Source organism: Echinococcus granulosus (genome assembly GCF_000524195.1).
Source record: "Echinococcus granulosus chromosome Unknown EG_S00004, whole genome shotgun sequence".
Classification (NCBI taxonomy): Eukaryota; Metazoa; Platyhelminthes; class Cestoda; order Cyclophyllidea; family Taeniidae; genus Echinococcus; species Echinococcus granulosus.
This window is the reverse complement of record NW_020170384.1, coordinates 2,417,480-2,439,245: the sequence shown is the minus strand read 5'-3', so window position 1 is coordinate 2,439,245 and position 21,766 is coordinate 2,417,480. Positions and strand designations below refer to the sequence as shown.

The 21,766-nt window shown below is 42.4% G+C and overlaps 2 protein-coding genes across 2 annotated transcripts in view; both read right to left on the bottom strand. All coding sequences in view use genetic code 11, as the record gives it.

Moving 5' to 3' along the window:
* EGR_01223 (hypothetical protein) overlaps positions 1-4,129 on the bottom strand; it is a gene marked incomplete at both ends in the record, with an annotated part of 10,188 nt that extends 6,059 nt beyond the window's left edge. The window contains 3 exons of the mRNA XM_024490472.1: positions 6-182; positions 1,748-1,799; positions 3,980-4,129. Coding sequence (XP_024355291.1) covers positions 6-182; positions 1,748-1,799; positions 3,980-4,129 — 379 coding nt within the window. The remainder of the gene's footprint in view (positions 1-5; positions 183-1,747; positions 1,800-3,979) is intronic.
* Positions 4,130-5,040: 911 nt separating this feature from the next.
* EGR_01222 (Ubiquitin-like modifier-activating enzyme) lies at positions 5,041-21,737 on the bottom strand (the record flags this gene model as incomplete). Its single annotated transcript, XM_024490471.1, has 24 exons — positions 5,041-5,170; positions 6,283-6,377; positions 6,551-6,907; positions 7,261-7,340; positions 11,544-11,821; positions 13,693-13,756; positions 13,834-13,885; positions 13,986-14,240; positions 15,117-15,460; positions 15,541-15,841; positions 17,386-17,955; positions 18,132-18,207; positions 18,845-18,909; positions 18,984-19,121; positions 20,080-20,143; positions 20,266-20,342; positions 20,419-20,481; positions 20,568-20,674; positions 20,754-20,838; positions 21,056-21,178; positions 21,226-21,300; positions 21,333-21,465; positions 21,506-21,629; positions 21,674-21,737. The coding sequence occupies 24 exons, from the start codon at positions 21,735-21,737 to the stop codon at positions 5,041-5,043; spliced, it is 3,720 nt and encodes a 1,239-aa protein (XP_024355290.1).
* Positions 21,738-21,766: the final 29 nt, after the last annotated feature.

Below are 21,766 nucleotides of genomic sequence, written 5' to 3'. Positions count from 1 at the left end.
ACCACCACCACCACCACCACCACTACTACTACTACTACTACTACTACTACTACTACCACCACCACCACCACCAACAACAACAACAACAACATTGAAGACTTCAAAAATTCCAGAATCGTAGGGTTTGTACCGATCTAGCTCTTCAGTATTGTATTTAGTAAAGTTTTTAAAGCAGAATTTTTCTGTATTAGCAAAGATGAAGGTGTATTTTTGGTAGTATTTGATAGGTTATGGTCGAATAGGTCAGTTGCTCACCAAGAGATGCATCCCTTCTTTCAGAACTCTGTGGTTTGGGAGTTCCTAAGTACACTTTTGAAATCCTACCCTTCTTGTTTATGTCGAAGTAAGTAGGGCATCAAGAGGGGAAATCTATCCACCTGCCTGCATCATTTCAACGGACAATTTGTATGCCTAAAACACAATTTGTGCATCTCATAACTCCTTTCTCTCTTTAACCACTCTGGACTTAGATAACCGCAGCCAAACCTCGTAGGTACTGGGGTGGCCGAGTTTGAAAATTCAGAAAATAGAGTGTTGACAACGTTTAGTATTGGCTAGCAATGACTGGAAGAGTTTGCAGTTTGTTTTTAAGAATTATTAATAATTGGACAATTTTTGGCAGCCAGAACCTGACCTGACTTCACATGCATACAAGACGAGAGAGAGAGAGGCTAAGAAACAATTGAAAATTCACCCATTTTCATGTGCTGGCCGGTGTTTACTTAAAAAATTAATGTGCCTTCCTGCTCACGGAGGGTGGGATGCAAATGCTCACCTGAAAATGAAATTCTACAGGCTAAAAGGCAGCGGAGGAAATACTGCTTCCTTAACCCAAATGTAGCATAACGAATTGGTATCCGCGTTGATGTGCCTACTTGATGTCCAGTCATTGACATTCATAAGTTTATCTTGAATACCGACTGTCCTTTTTCTCACTTCCCGAAGCGGGACATTTTATGCTTTCACAGTCAGTCTTTGATCTTACCCCGGGAAATATTATCTACGCGGACGAATGAAAGGCTTACAGCTTTCTCTGCCAAACACGTATCGCCCTCCTCTAGATAGGTCACTCCAGCCGGGGCACAAGGCTGGCGCATTTGAAAAGGGGACAAATCATTCGTAAAAAAAGGCTTAAGTTTAAATCAATCACTCAAGGTGCGCGAGAAGATTTTTATTGCTTTAAACACCAAATCAAAAGCGGACGTCCAACGACGCAAGTATGTGTGCATTCAATGAATCGGTTTGTTAGCCGGCGTCAATGTGACAACCCAGGCCGATGAAGCATTACATTCAAATGTGGAAAGCGTGCATTACTTTATGCAAAATTGTTCAATGTTGTGGGATCTTTTAAGTTCCCCCCCGTTCTCTCCATGACGTTATGCAATACATGCATGCAATCAGACTTATACATACACACACACAATCACACATGAATCTACACGTGCGCGCGCACGCGCTTACCCAGTACATGTTGTCGCGTAGCCAAGGCGGATAAAATCGATAATCTTTGGCCTTTGCTACGCATTGGCTAACACCAGCCAGGGACACACCAACTGGCCTAGATGTGCACAACCCCACGTGTGCATTCCCCATTTCCCCGGTGTAGTGTGTCAGCGGTGGCGTGTAATATTCGATAGGGCGCATCGAACCTTGTCCTCTCCACAATTCCCGTGGGTGTGTGCGTGTGTGTGTAATCGTATGGGCATACACGCGATATGGGATTCTGCTCCCTCCTTTTCTCCTCCACCTATGGAGCCTAATTCTTCCCACTTACTACTTCGCGTTTCTTTTTTTTGACCCTGTAAATTAAATCCTAATTAGGATGGATGGTTTGGGACACAGTGGTGGAGAGGTGGATACTATTGTTACTAATCTCAGCTAGTTTTTGACCATTCTCCATGCTTCAATTTCTTCCAATGTGCTAACAGCAATAGGAGGAATAAAATAATTTTAAAATAAGGCCAATTCATACTTTGATCGCTTTCTTTTTTAGGAGGCAGCGTCAAAAAAGTAGTGCATCACATCATTCGAACTGCTACTCTTCGCCTTTGACTACCCGATTCGTTTGAATGATCGGCACATTCTGTCTTAGATAAAGGAAATGTCGAATATGAGGAACTGACATACATAGATTTCATGAGGAACATCGTTTTACCCTCTTCAGAACGTCTGATGTTAAGATTGCGCTTTAGCTGAAAATTCAAGTACAATTCGTCGAGGCACTCGATAGTTTAGAATACTTCAAAACATGGCGAAAGGGATTTAAGCGGACTGCAATAGAGTCACTCACTCATCTTGTTAGGTGTATATATGTGCAGTGGGTTCAGCGTTTCCCTTTTCCACGTTTGCTTCCACAGCCTCAAAAGGAGTGATTTGGTTACAGGAGGTCGTCTTTTGTTGGATAAGTACTGTCAACGCGTGCAGGAAGTTGGGGCTATCTAGGGTTGAAGCTAGTTTCCTCCCCAGGGGTCAGTGGTGTCCGCTCGGTCACGAAACTCGAGTGTGCTAACCGCTCATGTCTTGAGTTCAGTCTGTCATTTCTCTCAAAGATAATGTTATCATTACCAGTTTTACGATGGATTTCCGAAGTCTAGAAGATGAGATTAATATCGATGCTACTCCAAACTACGGTAGTGCACGTTGAATAGACCTTGATACCTTGCAAAGCAAACGGCATTTCTTTCAGATCAATTTGGCAAGTTGAAGGAAACCTATCGGTAGGATAAAAAAGTTCTTTACGGTTGCAGTTACTACAAACTAGATGCTAAAATCTAACTTATGGGAGATTCATTTGTCGGCACTGTTTCAGTACCCTGAGCTGAGAACTCGAAAAGGAGACCACTTTCGTGACTAAATGTAACGATATTTATAGAGGAAACATCAATGAGATAAACTTTCTATCCTCTCAGTACCATGAGTGAATTGTGCATAAAGGAAGAACTTTAAAGGCGGATGTTGAATTAGTAGTGAGGATCTCAAACACTGTGATAAATCTAGGAAACAAGGCTGTAATGCGCACAGTGTTTCCCCCCCACCTCAGTCTGCATACCCTTGAAACAAGTAGACGAATTGAACTAGGGTACCCTCCCTCCTCAAGGTCGTGTCCGTCACAAGGAATGGAGACCGCCTTAGTTTCCCGCCATTGGTATCGGTTTATTATCTAGGGGATTTTACGGCGATTTCAGTATTCGAAGCAACATAATTATCAGCTCTCCATACCAGCTTCCTCTAGGAAGGATAGACGTCCCGGTAAACCGGAGATACCGTCCATCTGATCAATTGCTGCAAAACCTACTCGTATACAAAATACACCCAGCGATCGTCTATGAACCACACCCAAAGCACCGGACATATGGGGCAGAGACTTTTTCCACTGAATGGCACCAGTTTTGTTGGAGTACATTTTGCCATCACTGCGGATAAAAAAACCACAAGTAGCCTTTCTTTCTATTATTTATTTCCGTTAAAACTTTGTTTGGTAAATAATCACCAAATTGAAAACTAATGACAGCATTTACAAATGCTATTCGCTCTACAGGACACCATTATTAAGTCTTGGCACCCAGAATCACATTATCATTGCCAAGCTAGGCAGGATGCATTATTAGGTGTTTTCAACTGATAATCTCTTCTTGAATTAGCGATTATCAAATCTGTAGAGGGCAAATAGGGTAGACTTCCCTTATATTTCCATGAATTAATGTCCACTTCATCCACTTTCAATCTGGGGCTGCATTATTTATCCAAATAAGCCAGACTTGTTTCCAGCCCTGTCTGAAGTGTATGGCAAGTTGGCGGGTTTTGGCATCTGCCGTGCCAAGTAGGTGTTTTGGATTACCCATGGAGAAACTTATTCATGATTTATGGCACACTGGAGACCAAGGGACTCTGACAAAAGAGGATCCAAGCACTGTTTCTTGCGCTTTAGTTTAATTATTTAGCGCTTCTCCTCCCTTCCCACTGATCACAAGGAATTTACCTGGAGTGAAGTCAGAATTTGAAGAAACGTAACACCGAAATCACTAGGAGCCGTAAAATTACACGATGGGAGAATCAATTGTAGCTTTGCTGCTTTTTCGTCTTGAAGGGCACCTAAACAAAATGTCAAAAACAATGACTTAAATACCATCTTTGCCAAGGTGCTACGACAAAACCCCAAGGAACTACCAACTACGAACTTCGAGCGACCTGAGCTGGTCACTTTTTGCCTCTCAAGTCCACTCAAGGCAATTAACGACTTATGAACTCGTCCCTTACCGCGGATAGTCGGGCGTTTACGGCAATAAAGGATTCAAAAGTAGTTAATTGGTAAAGCTCCAAGGTGCTTCTTGAATAAATGACTTGGCATTGCTCCTCAGGTTCACCATTCCAACATTCAATCTGCAATTCTTCCTCTGCCACTGCAAAAGTAACTGCTAGATTCAGTACTTTTGGGGCATCCAGTGCACACTAAATGTCCTAGGACCACTTATCAAGCGGTCAGCAGGTTGCTGAGAATTATCGAATACACCTTTTTTCTCCAATTTATCTCCAATACTTCCTGCATAAACTTGAAGGCAATCCCCTGGGAAGATGCTATTATTTATTATTTATGGCCTGAATAAACCGAAAGATAGTTGAAGTAGTTACCCAACCAAGCATAATGTAGGAGTTTCTTGAATTTATTCTCTACCAAAACGCAGAAAATTGAGATTCACCCTAGTACGAGCCGTAGTGTAAACTGATAAAACCAACTACCTGGCTAATTGTTGACCCAGAGGGCCATTGTCTACCTCAAAGTGCCTGAAGAAAATGTTTTGGGAGGAATAGTATGTAGGAATTCGATACCAACGCCCTGGAGAAATATCCTGGAGATGAATGCAGATGTTTCGCGTAGGCGTAATAAACACTACACTTGATTCACGGATGATTTGTGAAGCAAAAGCCAGTTATGAGAATTTGTATTAATAACTAAAAAAAAGGAATACACGTCTTTTGAACTCAAACACAAAGAGAGCATTACGAGAACGTTCTACCAAATAAAAGATCACTGCTACACCACTAATCGGTTGGAAGTATCAAACGGAATGGAGGGCCTTCAACATCATCATCGTCATCACCCTTGCCTTCGTAGACGATGACCAAATCGACGTAAGTATCCTTTGGTGTGTATGTGAGTAATGAAAGCATTCTAGAATACAAACCAAACAATTTTATGTAAGGCCACGAAATATCATCACGTACAAAGCGAATGATCACCCGGTATTGTTTACAAGTTTTGGTACGACTAAGCGTATTCGAAAAACACTCGTATCAAAACGCTGCGTTCGGTGGAGCACGCTTACATCCCTGGAAATCACTCCGTAATGGTTGCTATCAGAGGGCCAACAGAGCAATTATTCCTATTCGCGGACCTTTGAAGGTTGCAGTAGGAACGATTTGTAGTTGTGGTTGCGGCCTGATCACTGATGTTATCTCAATGGCAGTAGCCTCATATTTTTTACAGAAAAAACAGACTTTTTGGACTGTGAAAAATCCCAAATATAAGAGGAGATTTGCGTGGTGAGATCAGAATTAAAAAGCAAAGGCGTATAATGGCAGATTTCGTGCTTTAAGCACAAACAATTCAAAAGTAAAAGCAAACTTTTAAAGAAAATTTGTTTAAAGAATTATGACTACTTCGAGGGATTCAACCCAGACTTAGCGTGTTCGCTGCAAGGGCGCCTCGGGGAAGGGCCGACCACCACAGTCCAGATGTCTTATTGTTCCAAAAGACAATTCACCCGTTTGTGACACAATTAGAGGCAATCGGTTACCAGGTGTCACATATTTGTAACGCCAAGCTTAGGTGAGATGCTGATAGCAAACAAATTAACGGGGAGGTAAGATTAACTAACTTCAAGCCAAAACCTTTCAAACCCTTCGTAGTGAAAACTTGGACAGAAATTTTGTAACCCAGGAACTTCCAATTATTTGCCATTCGAATATCGCCTTTATTTCCCCCTCTTACATTAAATTTACCTTTCCCTCCAAAAGCCTTAGGATTAAGTGGGCTCCACCAGTCCAGCATACTTTCCCCTAGGTCGCGATTGTTTCTATTCCATTATATTTCAAGCAAGGCATATAGGAGGTCCACTTTGAACAATTTATGCCTCAAAGGAGATGGGCACTATACATCAAATACTGTGGCTAAAATCGAAATGAATTTGCGACTCTGAATGAAAGCTCGAGCCAGCCTGTTCCATCCCAGTTAATTAGTAACCGTGTATGTTGGAGTGTTAATACAGCACCTGAAAAACTTACGGTTTACGGAGGTTGCACTCAAAGTTCGGTAGGAGTGTCATGTAGATGGGGCGGCAGTTCTGCGTGATCAGGGAGACATTGAGCCCGTATTTCAACTGAAAAAGGGAAAATAACGCGCAGAATAATCACCTATTCCATGCAGATGCCAGCTATTGTACAGGAGAGAAGTTCTATGTAATCTGTCCGGATTTTTTATCCTCAAGCAGCCTTAACCTGGAATGTTTTTAGCACCCCCTGCCTTTAAGAACTTTTAAATTACGATACTCACCTCTACTAAATCAATAAACTCCTTCAAGGTAGACTTCTTGGTGGGCAACTTCATCTCCCATCGATCCCAGACCGTAAAATGCGTGTTGTTGGGGAGATTTTTGGCAACATAGAGGCCAGGCAAAACGGAGATAACAGAGGGGAGAGATAGATTAACAAAATTGTTCCTCGAGTGGCTGGTAAGGCATTCTGTCTCTGAGGAAGTTCCGCTGAAACAAATGTACTTCAACACCTCTAGACTAACTAGACCGGCCACAGCGGCCGTGGTCGTGGCTATTGCAGGAATAATGCGACCAGCAATCCTTTTCACCTCGTACCTCCCCGTCTCTGGTAGTCCATACATCGCAGCTCGGAGGTTCTAGACGATAATGGTGGGGGGCGAAACAATCACTGCCGTTCTTAGTAAGCTTGCCTTAAACTGCGGGTGGTGGTTTGAAAACCACCCATGTGGTTCGTTTTAAACAGATATAGCTCGACCGTTTAAGCGTAAAGTATGCAAAAAGTAGCTTTTAATTTTGATGAAAACGCAGTATTACAATTGGCCAGTCTAATGATTCGAGATGAATTAAGTGGGGATGGTAGGAAAGAGCGATTGGATTATCCATCATTGTAAATACTTTGAGCGGACTGTCATGGTAACTTTGAGTTGTTTACAGGCAATTTTTAAGATAAAATTTAAAAAAAACATGGGCACGAAAACTAAAAACTCACTGTAGCTGCAGCAATGAAGTCAATGTGACCATCTTTCTCATTATCTTTGTCGAACTCAATGGACTGACAGGTGAGTCGACCTGAACACAAAAAACGTAATAAGACACAAAATTAAAGCGCGTTAATGGGTTTTGAGTATGGCATGCTGAAACGATGATAACAATTAATACCCGACTACTTGGAATTTTTCCTGTAGAATTAAACACAATCCCCGCACATTGTGTTTTGCAAATTGATGTCACTTTTGTGTCTGAATTGAGAGATTAAAGGGCAAAAAAATGTCTGCGAAAAGTGGCCGCCAACTCGACTGACTACAGGCAGGCACAGGGTGCTGCGTAACTACTTTGCCTCCAAAGGTAATACACGGAGCAAAATCATCTGGTGTGAATTGCTATCGACATTTAGCCAAAACTTTAGTCCTTTTTTTCGATAGGAGGACAAAGAAAAAAATTGGATCTCTCAATCACTGGTTATGTAACAGCAGCGTGCGTCGTCCTCAATGTTGCTTGTGTAGCAATAATGCCACAGTCTGCTGCACAAGCAAGATAGCTTACTTTGGACAAAGAAGAGAAGAAGGCAGGGAGGCAGCCATTCGTTAAATGCAAACAAGGCATTCACCCATCTCAGCCCCATAAATAATAAACAAATACAATACCTTTAATTAAGTATTTCATGTCACGAAATGAATACAATGGGGTATGAAGCTTGAGGGACTTTCAATACCCCTTCAAACGTGAATTGGTTGAGTTGCAGGACAGTAATGGTAACATTGAACCAATGCAAAACAAACAGTATGAAGCAGACAAGACAATAGCATCCATTGTCAATGAGCACGTGAGTACTGCGCCCGGGGGGAGTTGCTCACGTACGATTGAGACGAAAATAAATGTGCGGGACGGTCTAGAGGCTTCTAAGCTCAAAAAAACAGACTAGCCAACTTTACCTACCCATGCCCCATTCAACCAACCAGGCTTGTCAACTTGTAATTAGCATCCCAAAATTACATTTTGCCGGTAAAATTTCATGATGATTGAGGTTGGAAGAGGGCAATGGATATTCACACAACAAGCCCGCTTTCAAGAAAAGGGCGTTTGCTAGTGCTTGATAATATTACCAATCCTTTCATGAAGACAACTCTAAAGTAATACATTATCATTCCGAATTACATCCTACAGTGGCACAAAATACAACAAATAAACACCTAAGTTGACTAACTGAAAGTTCTGTATAAAGTCTACCACTTTCCAGTACCTGCCATGCCGAATACAACAGTTAATCAGTATGAAGTCGGTCTAATCAACGTGCTTTACAGTTACAAAACAGTAGAATTTTATTGCATCGTTCCTCCTAAATGCTCCCAAGAAAACAAATTATCATTTCACACCAGGACTTAATTTCCAAATTATGTAATGAATCTTTAGAAAAAAACAATTCTTGACACTAGAAGTACCAAACAAATTTTACCATGGAGTGGATAACTAAGACAAGAAACCCTTTCGTAACTTAAGGTTTCCATGCTTTGCTGGGAAAAGATGGAAGTGAAAGCCAATGCGGGGCATGAAAAAATGAACCTCTCCTGCGTAAGCGGCTGGTTAAATGCTACGCACACGTTCCACTTAGGCAGCAAATTATGAATCATAGCCGTCCAAAGAATTTACGTTTGCTCTTGTGCCGACCACCAAGGTCTTGCTTATTTTCCCCAAATGGGGAAATTACTCACGACTAATGGAAGAGGTCTCATGGCATCCATACAGACTGCAGCAGAGCAGAAGAGAGCAGGTAAAAGCGAATCGTACTCAGTAGAAAAATAAGTGTCTTGTCACCATCACCAGTGAGCTAAAAATAGGTCCCCCCCACCCAACCTTAATTTTGAGTTTTGGTATTCATCACCAAATGCTCAAGTGCCGACGCTGTCAAAGCACCGAATTTCAATTCTCCACCGGAAAAGGAGACATGAGACAGCCACCTAACAGGCAGGAGACTCGTGCAACGAGCAAGAAAAAGGTGATCATATATTTTCTTTCATGAAATCACTCAACTGTCAGAAAAGATAGCAACAAGGAACTGAGGCATGCAAACACAAGGCGAGAAATTAGGCACGTTTCATCCCTTGTCGACAGTGCAAAGACAAACCGTTTTCCTTTGCAGCAGGTAAAACGAATGGGCTAGTGAAAGTAAGCATAGCCCACAACAGTCATTACAGCGAATATTTTGCCGATATTTGGAATGATTGCTTAACCAAGAACGCCTCATCGTGGTGTGAAAACGATGAACATTAAATGTACATGAACATTTACGACTTCAAAAAGTGAGCACAGGTTGGGTATTAATAACAATTAACCGAGGTAGACTGTTTCAGGACTATCCGATTATTCTGATAACTTTCCCTACGTCAACGGATTCCATGTACACCTCATACACCTCATTTGTGAATGAACCGCTGATACTTACTGAGCATATGAAGTATTTCTTCCAACACCGCAATGTCGATCGAGAGACCTGGCGCCTCCTCAAAAAGACGGAATCGCTAGCCAATCTAAAAACGCTCCAGTTGGAGTCGCGTTTAGTTGTGTGCAATTGCGTCAAATGCTTGGAATAATTACAGCGACTAGCGAGTTATTTTTGCCAAGTAGATGGAGGAATGAGAAAGTGAGTGCACGTACATTCCAATTTGCATCACTGTTTCTAATTTTGAGACCAAAACAAAACCAACGCACAAAGCACAATTGAGTTACTCTTTGAGTGCCTCTTAAATGCCACAAGGCAAGAGCTGAAGCTTGAGAAGGCAAAACAAGTCAAGAAGGAGCAATTAGACCTCCTAGGAAAAAATGAGTGGGTGGAAGGTGCTAGCCATCTCGTTTCCTCTGCTTCTAAAGCTGAGGATTGGCCAGACTGCATTAAAGTGGTATGTAAACACCAGTACACCATGCAAATTGAATTTGCCCATTCTTTTCCCACTGCCTGTGAGTTAACACACAAAAATGCACATGCAAACGGTGAGGCTCAAAGGTTGGATGACCACTCAGCCTCCCTTCCGCCTTCGCCACCTCTCTCCTTTTTTCCTTTTTCATATGGAAAGGAAAAACAACAATACTGTAAGGTCGGTGTCGCCTTAGAGGATGATCTTAAAAGTTAGACCGTGAAGTACAGCGAAATCAGCATTTATCAGTAAAAATGGGGTCTTTGGCTGGATTACCAAGGGAAAAAGAGTGGTCGCTTTTCTGTCTGAAGAAACAAAATGATTCCATGATGCCTGACCGAAAAAACGACTAAAACTTAAAAAAAAATCAACGAGAATTATTCGGCAAAACATTTTTGACAAATTTGGGGTGTAAATTTTGCAATATTCTAGCCAAGCAAGAAACCAGATCATACAACCCCGTTCTCACCAAGCACAAAATTCATTAGAATAAATGTGAAGCCCCACTCACGTAGTTAATAGGATTTGAGCAAAGTTTTTCATTTAAGAGATCCAGGGAATGGGTAAAAATATGGGTTTTCCAATTTAAGATGGCAAAATAATTATGGTGCGAATCAAACACCAGCTTAACAGAACGAAATATGGCATCCAATACATTCCGCATTTGAATTTTTGGATACAGTCGACACACAAAAAGGATAAACTCACAACTCCATGTTCGTCAAAGTGACGTTTCTAGGATTCCTACGAACAGACCTGATTGTGATTTTTGGGCATTCAAAAAGCCCGGATAACAGTAAGTGGTTTCATCACGATAGATACCAACAGATACAAAAACAGCAACCCAATGTTAAGTAGATCAGCAGGCATAAGTTTGCCAAAGAAACACCATCGTTTATTTCCTGGTGCAAATTTCATGGTAATCTGAACAGACAAAACGTTGACTCAAATGACCTCATATTCATCATGGCAATACAAATCTACGTTTACGTACTTGATAACATTTTAGTAAAAAAGTTGAGTGTTTTCCGTCTAAAGAACCATGACGATGTTATCTTGAGTGCTTTAAGGAGGAAAACTAAGACAAAAATCGCAGAAGTTAAGTGATAATCAAAAACAGACACGCACACTACAACCGCAAAAGCAAAAACTCATCAGGACGATATTTAAGTGAATGAGAAAAGGAGGAAACCAAAGGTAGTGTCACTACCCTTGAGCCCAGTGAGCAATACGAAAAACAGTTTTACCTTTACACCCAAAAAATCGTCTAAAAAAGCGACAGAAAGCAGGGGATTGAGAAAATACTCGAAGGTCACACATAACCCTCTGAAGATAAATAAGAGAGAAACATCACTGAACGTACAGTCAGGATCGCTCAGCCGAGCAATTGCAATCTCCAACTGGGCATGGAATTCGTCATCGGCAGTTGGGCACGAAGAGGGGCCATCTAGCGGCGTTGGTCTGCTCACCGAGGTGTCCACAATCACCTCTTTGTCCGACGGAACGTAGGGTTTCGGGGTGAAGTCCATCAGGGCCTCTTTGACAAAAGAAGCCGCCATTGCTGGTACACTTATTGAGGGGATGTGAATACCCGCTTGCTTGCCGAGCAAGCGAGCAAAGGACCACACGAAATCAACGTGTCTGTATTTCAAAAGGGAATCAAGTAATTAATTCAAATATACTAAACTTTTCCCTTTTGCATTTAGGACACCGCTCTTACATTACAATACAAATGAAAAACAATGGCGGTGACAAAAAACAGCAGTAGCAACTGAATTCTGGGATACGCCCTAAAAAGACTTAATAAACTAAAATTTGTATAAAATATAGAGCCGAAAAAGCACTAAGATGAGAGCTAGGGAAACGTGGAACGAGCTGATTCTTTTGCTATGAGAAACATTCAAGCCAAACTGGGACTTTTAATCTTACAGCCCCAAAAAGAGATGTTGATGCAGTTGCACCACGAAGTAATAGTAATGGCCTACATTATCAGCTTAGTCCAGTCATTTTCTGAGTGAGCTAGTGAAAGTAAGCTGAACATAGATGTTCATGGCTATTTGTGGAAACAGTGCACATAATCGCGCACGAATACAAGCAATTTCGGAAGGTGAGCGCAAGTCGAGTAGTAAGAATGATTAGGTGAAGCAGACTGTCCCAGGAACCTTCAATAGGTCTGATAAGTCCTTCGGTGTCGAAGTTTCCCAGGTGTTCTTTGAAAGCTGCTGTGATAGGCATAAGAATGAACGAGGAGGCAAAGTGGAGTGTTACTCCTTGTAATATTTCTATCTCCTCCCTGATAAACTCACTGGTCTCCTCAAAAATTGACGGATTTCCTACAGTGGATACCGCAGTATACTTTTAACAGTGGCCAGGCAGTATTGACACTAACTAAGCACTAGTGTTAGGAGGGAGGCCTGGGATAAATTTGTCACATAGATGTCAGCCATTAATAAAGCTCAAAAGACTTCGTTTTCGCAAGAATACAAAATTCCACTCTGCCAGTAAAAAGAATTCGTTTTTTTGAAATACTTTAAAATTCTTATGAGACGATAAAACTGTGTGTGTTCAAGACAACCCAAAGAATTTTGGCACGGCTGAAGAGACGAATTAACGTCTGTATGGGGTAGCGTCTTCAATACTTAAAACGGGCAATTGGTAGACTCAGCAGACAGAGTGAAAACTGAGAGAGAGATTTGGAATGAGAATGTTCTGGCGTTAGGCCCGTAAGTAATACTTTCTCTTCAATGGGATTTTAAACATCGGTTGCTGCAGACACATGCGTTTCACCTCTCCCATTCCTTCTGCCCATCCTCCAAAAAATAGGAATGAATGCGAGCCCTGCGATAGTGACAATTGAAATAAAGCATGCCAACAACCGAGTTTTATAATATGTTTTCACCAGACAAAAGATCATTTTTTTTTTCACTTATCAGTCTTGCTCATCTCTGGGTGATAACTTTTTGTGTCCCATAGAGTCAGTAAAACGGATCTGATTGTAACTACCGCGTTGTTTAGCCAAGCTACAAAGTACCTGTCTGAAAAGAGTCAGGTAAGTGACAATCAACGAAATACTGGATTGAGCTAACCCCCTCTCCTCTATCCATCCTCGAGGGAAGAGATGGAAGGAGACAGATGCATTTGTGGAAGACAAACCTCCTTTATATTCCGCCTGTTCGCCCAGATATGAGGATGGATCCCGACAATTGCCATGCACAAAAAACTAGAAAACGATGCCTCGAAGCCCCGCTATAATTAGACCCTGCGATTTCCTACAAAGGCATGACCGGCGCAATAGGTGATTACCAGTATAATACGAAGTCTACGAGTTAATAGGTATTGAGGTAACGCAAACAAAGCACCTGATTCATGCAGATGGCGTGTAAATGCGTAACGAAGACCAAACTTCCTCTATAGGTAATGAGCCTAGGGCGAAATTCCGATGCGCGATACCTTCTTGAGGTGAATGGGGGATACTCAAGCAAATAAACCGCTGCCGCCTCAGCACTACTTACAGCTTATTTGACACGTCAAAGGTAAGCGGCCGGGGCTTGCGGCGTGGTAGCTGCCAGAAGGGCTCTGAAATGGAGTAATGTACAAAATCAGATCAGTAGAAGATTACCAGTATGATTATGCCAAAAAGAGAATGCACGCACCTCCCCCTTCAAGTACTTTGTCCGCTGGGAACTTGTAAAGCAAATGCAAGGCCTGTAAATGAAGAAGAAAAGAATGCAAGCATTCGGTGAGAGAGGCAGAGAAGTGATGGGACAGATGAATGGGCGGGTGAATGATTGCCATGGGGACAAACCTTATGAGTAAAATATTTTTCAAACTTCTCGCGTCCCAAACAAATACACTCCTTCCATGTGCGAGGTCGGCTGTTGAAAAAGGTCAATTGAGGCATATTGAGGCATCTGAGGAAGACATTTCTCGGGGTAGCATCATTAGGCCACCAATCGGAAGGGCCCTTTGCCAATATGGTCTGAAGTGCGTCTCGCAGCTCCTTGCAGGAATACCCGAAGGCCCTCAAGAACCGATCCATCCCCTGTGGTTTGAGGGTGAACTGTGTAAAAAACTAAGAGAGGAGAGTAAGTTTAGTAAAAAGAAACTGGGAATGGCCAGACTTAGAAAGGTTATAGAGGTAACAGTGATACTCAAAAGAACCCAATCAACCTCCTTCAAAAATAGGATTGAACAAAGGTCACTAGTGAGGGAGAGGAATAATCTACAAAAAACGGTGCCACCAAGACCAGAGTCCGCAAACTAGAGACCCGAAAATGTTATCCTGTACCACGAGACACAATTTCATGGCGCAGTGGCACAAACATACATTCCATTTCACACACCCTTTAGAGGCTCATAACATTGCCAAAGTATCAGAAGGGACATTGTGACACATCCGCCCAGTGGCATGTGAAGCAATGAAACGAATTATTCATTTAGTTGTCTTCTTTGAACACTCAAAGTGCGACTGCTAATTCTTGTTCGAATCACTACAAAAAAGAGCTGATAGCCTGCGTCATGATTATTCTAGCGCCAAGGTCAGTGAAACTAAACTATGCATTTATTTAAAGTAAGACATCTATCGTACACTTCTGAGGGGTTAATTTATTTGCCACACACGAGGCGGTGCATTCTACAGTATATGGGCCAAAAAAAGTAACAATACGCAGGAGGCAATGCATATTTGCTTGCGTACTGCCGTCAGACTTAACGGAAATCACATTTGCCTCGGAGCGTGATACTGTCAAAGGGAGGACTAACTTAAATATCCACCAACGAATTACTCAGTAGAAGCGTGATTTGTCACACTCAATACGCGGAGGATGCACCCATTCGCAGAACGCACAGTGTCGTCGCTTGACTTGAAGTGGAATGACAAACTACGCACAAAATATATATGCACATTACATATGTAAAAACAGAAAGCACAGATCACCTTCTCCCTCGCCCATTCAACACAGTCGGATGCTTTGGCGGGAAAAGACTTCAGCGTGCAGTATGGGACGACATCACTGGCTCCCTCCTCCTCCGGGGGATCCTTCTGGCTTGAGTAGGACTCGGTAATCCCAGGGAGGATCACTTGGGTGTGACCCTTTGTACCCTGAGTACCCGAATCAAACATCGCCAGTCGGTTGGCTACACAGCGAGTGTCTAAATAACGTCGCCCTTTAATGTTATCTAGTGCTGCCAGCACTATTGGTGGACCGGATTTGTCCTTTCCTGATGCTGCTATCTGCAGAAAGTCGTCGGTGAAAACTCCTCCCTCCGTGTTGGAATCCACTAAATAAAGGGAAGAAATAATTTTCAAACTGCAAATTACTGAAGCTACTGACTAAGTGTGAGGAGGTGTGCATGTGTACATTTTTCTTGCAGGGCAACAACTTTAAGAGCGGGGTTAATTTGTCGGATGGATGCAGCGGCGACGGTGCTTTTGGCCAGACCGACGTGCTCAGAATGGAAAAGAAACTGCCGATTCAGATTGGACTTCTCGATGTGATCCATATCAGTTATAGTGATGCAGGGACCGTCACAGGTATTCGCGTTAGTATTAGCATCAGTGTTAGTAGCGACTGTGGCAGTGGTGATGGTCGGTTGAGGACAAGAGAAAGTCTGTTGGGCCATAGATTCCACATCTGCGTCGTAGTCACTTTGAGAGCTCACCTTGGGTGCGCAAAATTAACAAAATAATGGGTCAGTAATGAAAATATACTGAGAACGGGAATACGAGAGGCATTCAAGCCAAACCGGGATGTACTACTGTAGCAGTACTATAGCAGTAAATGGCAAATGCGTCCCATTAATATTAGCCAGTCAAATCCAAATTCTACCCATTTCGATGCCATTTCCCATTTAAAAAAGTGAGCGCAAGTTTAGTAACAGGAGCGATTACATGAAACAGGCTGTTCCGAGAACCTTCAATCAGTCCAATAAGCCTTTCCATGTCGAAGCGTCCCAGGTATTAGCTAAAAGCTACTAGGATAAGCGATTAAATGAAACAGGAGGCAAAGAAGTGAAATAACTGCAGTCCTGTTCCTTGGAACGTGTTCCTATCCTTCCTTTAATGAACTCAAAAGTCATAACTAACTTGAACACCCCTCGGAATTTTCAAGCTACGGTCTTAATGAATCCAACACTTAAATAAAGACTCAATCGGGTTGATAAAATCGTCACAAAAATAGAATTTAAGGTAGTAAAATACAAGCTTACCCGTGTTATCATTGGTAGCCTCAAAAGTTCTATAAAAAAGAACAAATGCTTTTCTCCAAATTCATATCAGAAACAATAATAACACATCTACGCAAAAGCTACACCAGAGGAGGATATTTAAAATGACCTTACTTCGATTGTGATGATAAAGATAATTTAAGCACTGTAAAGAGCATAAAGCTGATCTTATTAGCCTTTGCTATTCGGCTTCCACCCCATACATATCAACGACATACAACCATGCTATAAAGCAACGACAAAAACCCTTGCGTTCCTGTCTGGTAAACACTCCAACGAGAAGCGATTGATACAGGAAATATACTCACTATAGAAACTGGTCCAATCCCTAGCGTTATCAATTAAATGAATCTCTTCATACAGCTCATCTGGTGGGGGACATGAGATTTTGAAACATCTATATCAACAATGCACCAACACTAATGATAAACGAAACCCCGCTGCCATTGTATTATCCTGACTTGCGATCAATTAAAACCATTGGAAGATTTATGGCGGCTGAAGCAGAATTGTCACGGAGAGCACCGAGTACGGAGCCCAAAGCAAAACGGAGGTCATCCAGAAGAGTTATATTTATTTCAATTGCATATTTAGCCGTGTGGCCCCTCCAGCTCCTTGTGATTTGGCATCCGAGATGGTGGCAACAAACTGCTCATACCATCGATGCTGGTAGACACCTGGCCCTATTCCTTTAAAGTGAACCAACTGTCACAAGTGTAAGGCTTAAAACACCTTTAGAGATACCAGAAAAGACAATGAAAGCAAAACAAGGGCTGGATAGTAGCATTTACTATGGTTGTACGTTTGACTACACAAACCTGTGCAGTCCTGCGATTCGGCCTCAGCGCTAGTGACATGAAGCCTTGCCCAAGGTACTCATGCTGTTAGCCTTCCAGCTCTTTTGTATAATCACATTAAATCGCATTCCTAACGCATACTACCCACAGTGACCTCGGAAAGAAATCGAGATAAAAAAATACGTGTAACGACTTGCCTCTCTCATCAATTCGATAAAAACTGGTCGACGAACTAGTGGCGGGGGAGCCAAGAGGGGCAAAATTCTCATCCTCTGGCAATTCAGTTGCCGATTCGCCCTGTGGCCCGGCGAGAGCAGTCACCGCTCCCGTCGATGCGTCCGTCAGTAGCGCCGTCATCGTGCCACGTGTTGCGGAGGGTGAGTGTGTAGTGCCCATAGTCGGCATCTCCAATGAAGCCACCGGCGTCGATTGAAGGTCCCCGTCGGCCACCGGAAAGGTATCACCATGATCTAGTTGATAGGGGCGGAAGACACCCAGTTCCATGCCCAGGTGACTCAACTCTATGACCATGTGGTGAAAATCACGAATAATCAGCGGCATAAGCTCTTCATTATCATCGTCTTCAACAATCTCAGAAGATATAGCGGATGTCTCGTCGTCGGGAGATGGGGAGGTAGCGGAATTCGAGAGATTGCTGGAGAGTTCGGCTGCAGCAGCCTGGGGGGCGCCACTGGCGAGACCCAGAAGAGCTAGGTTCTTCAGTAATTCACAGCCAATCGCACCACAGCCGACCTTTAAGGAAGCAGAAAAGTCCATTTCAGTGAGTAAGTGGGGCCATTTTTTCAATAAAAACTGGAACTGTGGAAAGTTTTGATTAGTTTTTTTAATAGAAATATAAAAAGGCTACAAAATGCGAATTTACGATGCATATTTAGAATGCAAACACAAAATACAAAATTCAAAACTACCATGAAAGTGCTAGCCATGGCGACTTTCCGCATGTTCTGCGGTCCAATGCATCTGACTAGGGGACGATAACGAGGCCTAAAAGATGAGAAGATGCGCATCAAAGTCAATTTCCAACTTCCTTGCAAATTCACCGACAAGAGAACGCAGGTGGCGTTAAAAAAACACAAAAAGATCATCAGCAGGGCAGTTATGTGAATCCATGTAATGGTAATTCAATGTTAGTCAAGGAAGGCACAGTAATTGTTAACCTTTATGGAACCGCACAACTGTACAAGTGTGCTGACTCACCTACAAATATACATGAGCGAAAAAATTTGTTTCAGGTAAAAGTATGGTTAACTGAATATTTTCTGTCACCAGTGAATAGCGCTTCATTCGTGCAACAAGCGCAAAAAGCGGATCCCTACAATGGAGCTCGCAAATGGGAAGTGACTGGTAGACCCTTATCCACGAGACGCATAGTTACGCGGGTCTTTTTAATCTCAAGTAATTGGGACTCTATTTACAACGTCCATACTACTAGTCTGGCAGGTCCCTGTACGTGGGTAATGAAGCCGACTCCAGATACGTGCCTCATAACATAAACATGGGAGCGTTAGTTTGCAACAGATACGTGTGCAAATGGGGCATGCCCTTATGATGTGAAATTCTGGGAAATGCAAGAAATAGGACACATTGCATTCTACAAGTAAGCCAATTCGCACAAGCTTACTCTACAGAAAGTCCTGAGTTTCTTGGAATTTCCGAAGGTATCACAGAGTCGGCACCGAAATACATCTGCAGAAGCAGTAATAGAAGAAATTCTGATGCAGAGAGGGAACGACTATAGTGCAGGGAGAAATTGAACTTACCCATTGATTGAGAGGTGTAAATCGACAAGTTACTGCTTTTATGACTTCTTGTGCAGCTACACCACCGAAAAATGAGCAGAGGGGAGGCAGTTGGCCCCGAGAGGTGAAACAAATTCGTTCCAGAAGAGTAGTGTCAATCTCGAAAAAAGGACAAACACATGTATGCTGAATGAGAATAAAAGCGAGAGTTATAGTGTGGAGGAATAAGTAATGAGTAGAGCAAAACACCATGGGATGACCATCAAGACAGGGACAATGCCTCCTTTGCTGGTAATATTCCAATTCTTTTGTACGCTGAGAACAAAGGCGCTTTCGGGTTTTAACGCTTTAAAGCCCTCAAAGATAACTCGAGCGCTATATCAGTAGCAGTATTGGCGACCCAACTCTCTTTTTACCAGCTGTATACTGGGCCAAAACATCACACTAGCAGTCGATGGCCGAAGTTGTGGCTGGGTATAATGGAAAGGCTACTAGAACCGCGTCGATTTTGTAACCAGTAAAGAGTAAATAGGATGTATCTCAGAGATGACATTCTACATGCATTACAAAATGACATTGGTCTTAAGCGAATATTCCTACAAACTACGGTTGACTACTGCCCAGACACAACCCTCCAAAACGGAGTTTGCCTAACTGAGCATACGGCATACATTAATCCCACACGATTTCGAGAAACGTCTCTCCATTAAGAAAATGCAATTCCTCATACCACCTTTCCTGCTTCATAACGATCAAAGCAGAGGACTGACTACAGGTTTTACTACGAAAAACGCTCAAAAGAAGACCGAGGTCACGTAACAGAATACGATTCATCTTGCTTGGTAAAACCAAATGCAGAACTCCGTTAAGGCTCTTACGATTTTGGCTCCACATCTATAGCACAGGACCTCGTTCATGCCACCTAGGCTACTAGTCTATCATTCATAATAGAGTTGCATCTTGTAAAGGCTTCAGGAATACCTCAGATGCTGCAGAACACTAGCAAAGAGTACTTAAAATTACACTGAGATCTCATGGAGTTTGTCTATTGAGATAATTAAATTCGCGAGATTAAGCAATGATTATGAAGGCTAAGGATGGTGAAAACAGCACATACTTTCATGTTCCGGAGGCAAAACCGCTCTGCCAATTTGAGAAATAATGTTGCATCCTTTTTGGACCTAAAACGAGGCATAAATTTACTAGATCCCATTGGTAATAAATGGTGAGGCCACAGGAATAAAGATGGTTTGTGTCAACGGTTGCGTCTAAACGACTATGCTGCACGCCACCCTTGACTTACCAAGCTTTGGGAAGCTGTTTCTTAGTGTAGATGAACGCCATGAGTGCTATGAAGGCCACATGCATCTGAGCAGCTGACTACAATTGTGTAGAAAGATATACGAAAAAGCCTTAATTCCTGTTCTTTCTGAAAGGAATTCTGTACACCACTTACATCGGGATTCACGAGATCGACGATGGAGAGTTTGGGGTCTTCAAGTTGCTTCGCAAGAGGGAGCTACAAGGTAGAAAGTAGTGACAATGATCGCCTTTACTATGGGGAGTGGGAGTCCAATAGTCTTTCTCAAAGGAGAATCCACATACGTGAGTAACATCGGGAGCTTGCTTGACCTCAGTTGCTCGACCGTTCCCGGTAAATTTTCCGAAATTGCATGTGTCGATATCCAGTTCGAGGACGCAAGGAGATATTTCTTTTAAAAATAGCATTTACAAGTAGAAAACTTCAGTTACCCTTTACTTGAACAACTTTGCCATTTAGCTCCACCATACCAGTGACTTCATTAAAAGTTATGAAACCGCCATCAGATATTTTATGCTGCTCGAATGCCCTAATTACCAGCTTCGGCTTCTCTGCCTAAAATTTGAACAAAATTAAGCAATTAAGTGTATGCCACTCGAAGTACAAGAATGAGTTGTAACCACACTAATTCGCAGTCAAGTCTGTAGGAAACAAGGTTGGTAATCGCACATCGAAATCGAACGTAATCTATTCGTTATGACCTGAGAAAAAATCATCACAAATACTGCGACCAATTTAAGCACTGTTCAGGTGGTATGGGCCGTGGACTTACGTTTTCTATGCTCTCGATGAAAAATGTTGAAGGAGGTTCTTCATCTGGTGGGCTAAACTTAATGTTTGGACCGAAGTCGCAGAAGACGTTCCCAAAAGTTCCAATCGTGTTTGCGTAAACAAACTGAGAGGGGGAGGAAATAAAATCAAGCATCGAAAGAATAGTCTCACCTTGATATGATGTTGCCGGCAATAGTTGTTGAGGAGAGCAGCAAGGAAGAGATGACTATCAGTGATTACCATGCACTATAAATGAAACGAGAATGGTAGAGACCTACATGAATTTTACACGCGGGAAGAGTATTTATTTCCTGGTCAATGTCAACGCCCTCATTAGCTTGAGTACGAGTTTTAATACTGACATGAACGTAGGGATTAAGGGCCGCCAGAGGTTTTTGGCTTGCTTCAGCTCTAAAATGCTGTCAAAATTCAATCGAAAAGAAATATTCACCTTGTTCGTCCTTGTGCAACATCCTCAGGGTGTACGTAGAACTGACTGGCTAAATCCTCAGCAGAACAGACAGTGGAGTCATCAAGGATCAACTCCCTGACACCGGCAAGAACAAGATTTTTTGCTACAGGGACGAAAATTAGATGTAGAAGACGAAAGCTGTTTTACCTATTTCAACTCCAACACCACCTAGACCACATATAAGAACGCAGGAATCCGATAGACGCCGCATAGCATCATCTCCAATTACATATCGCTGGC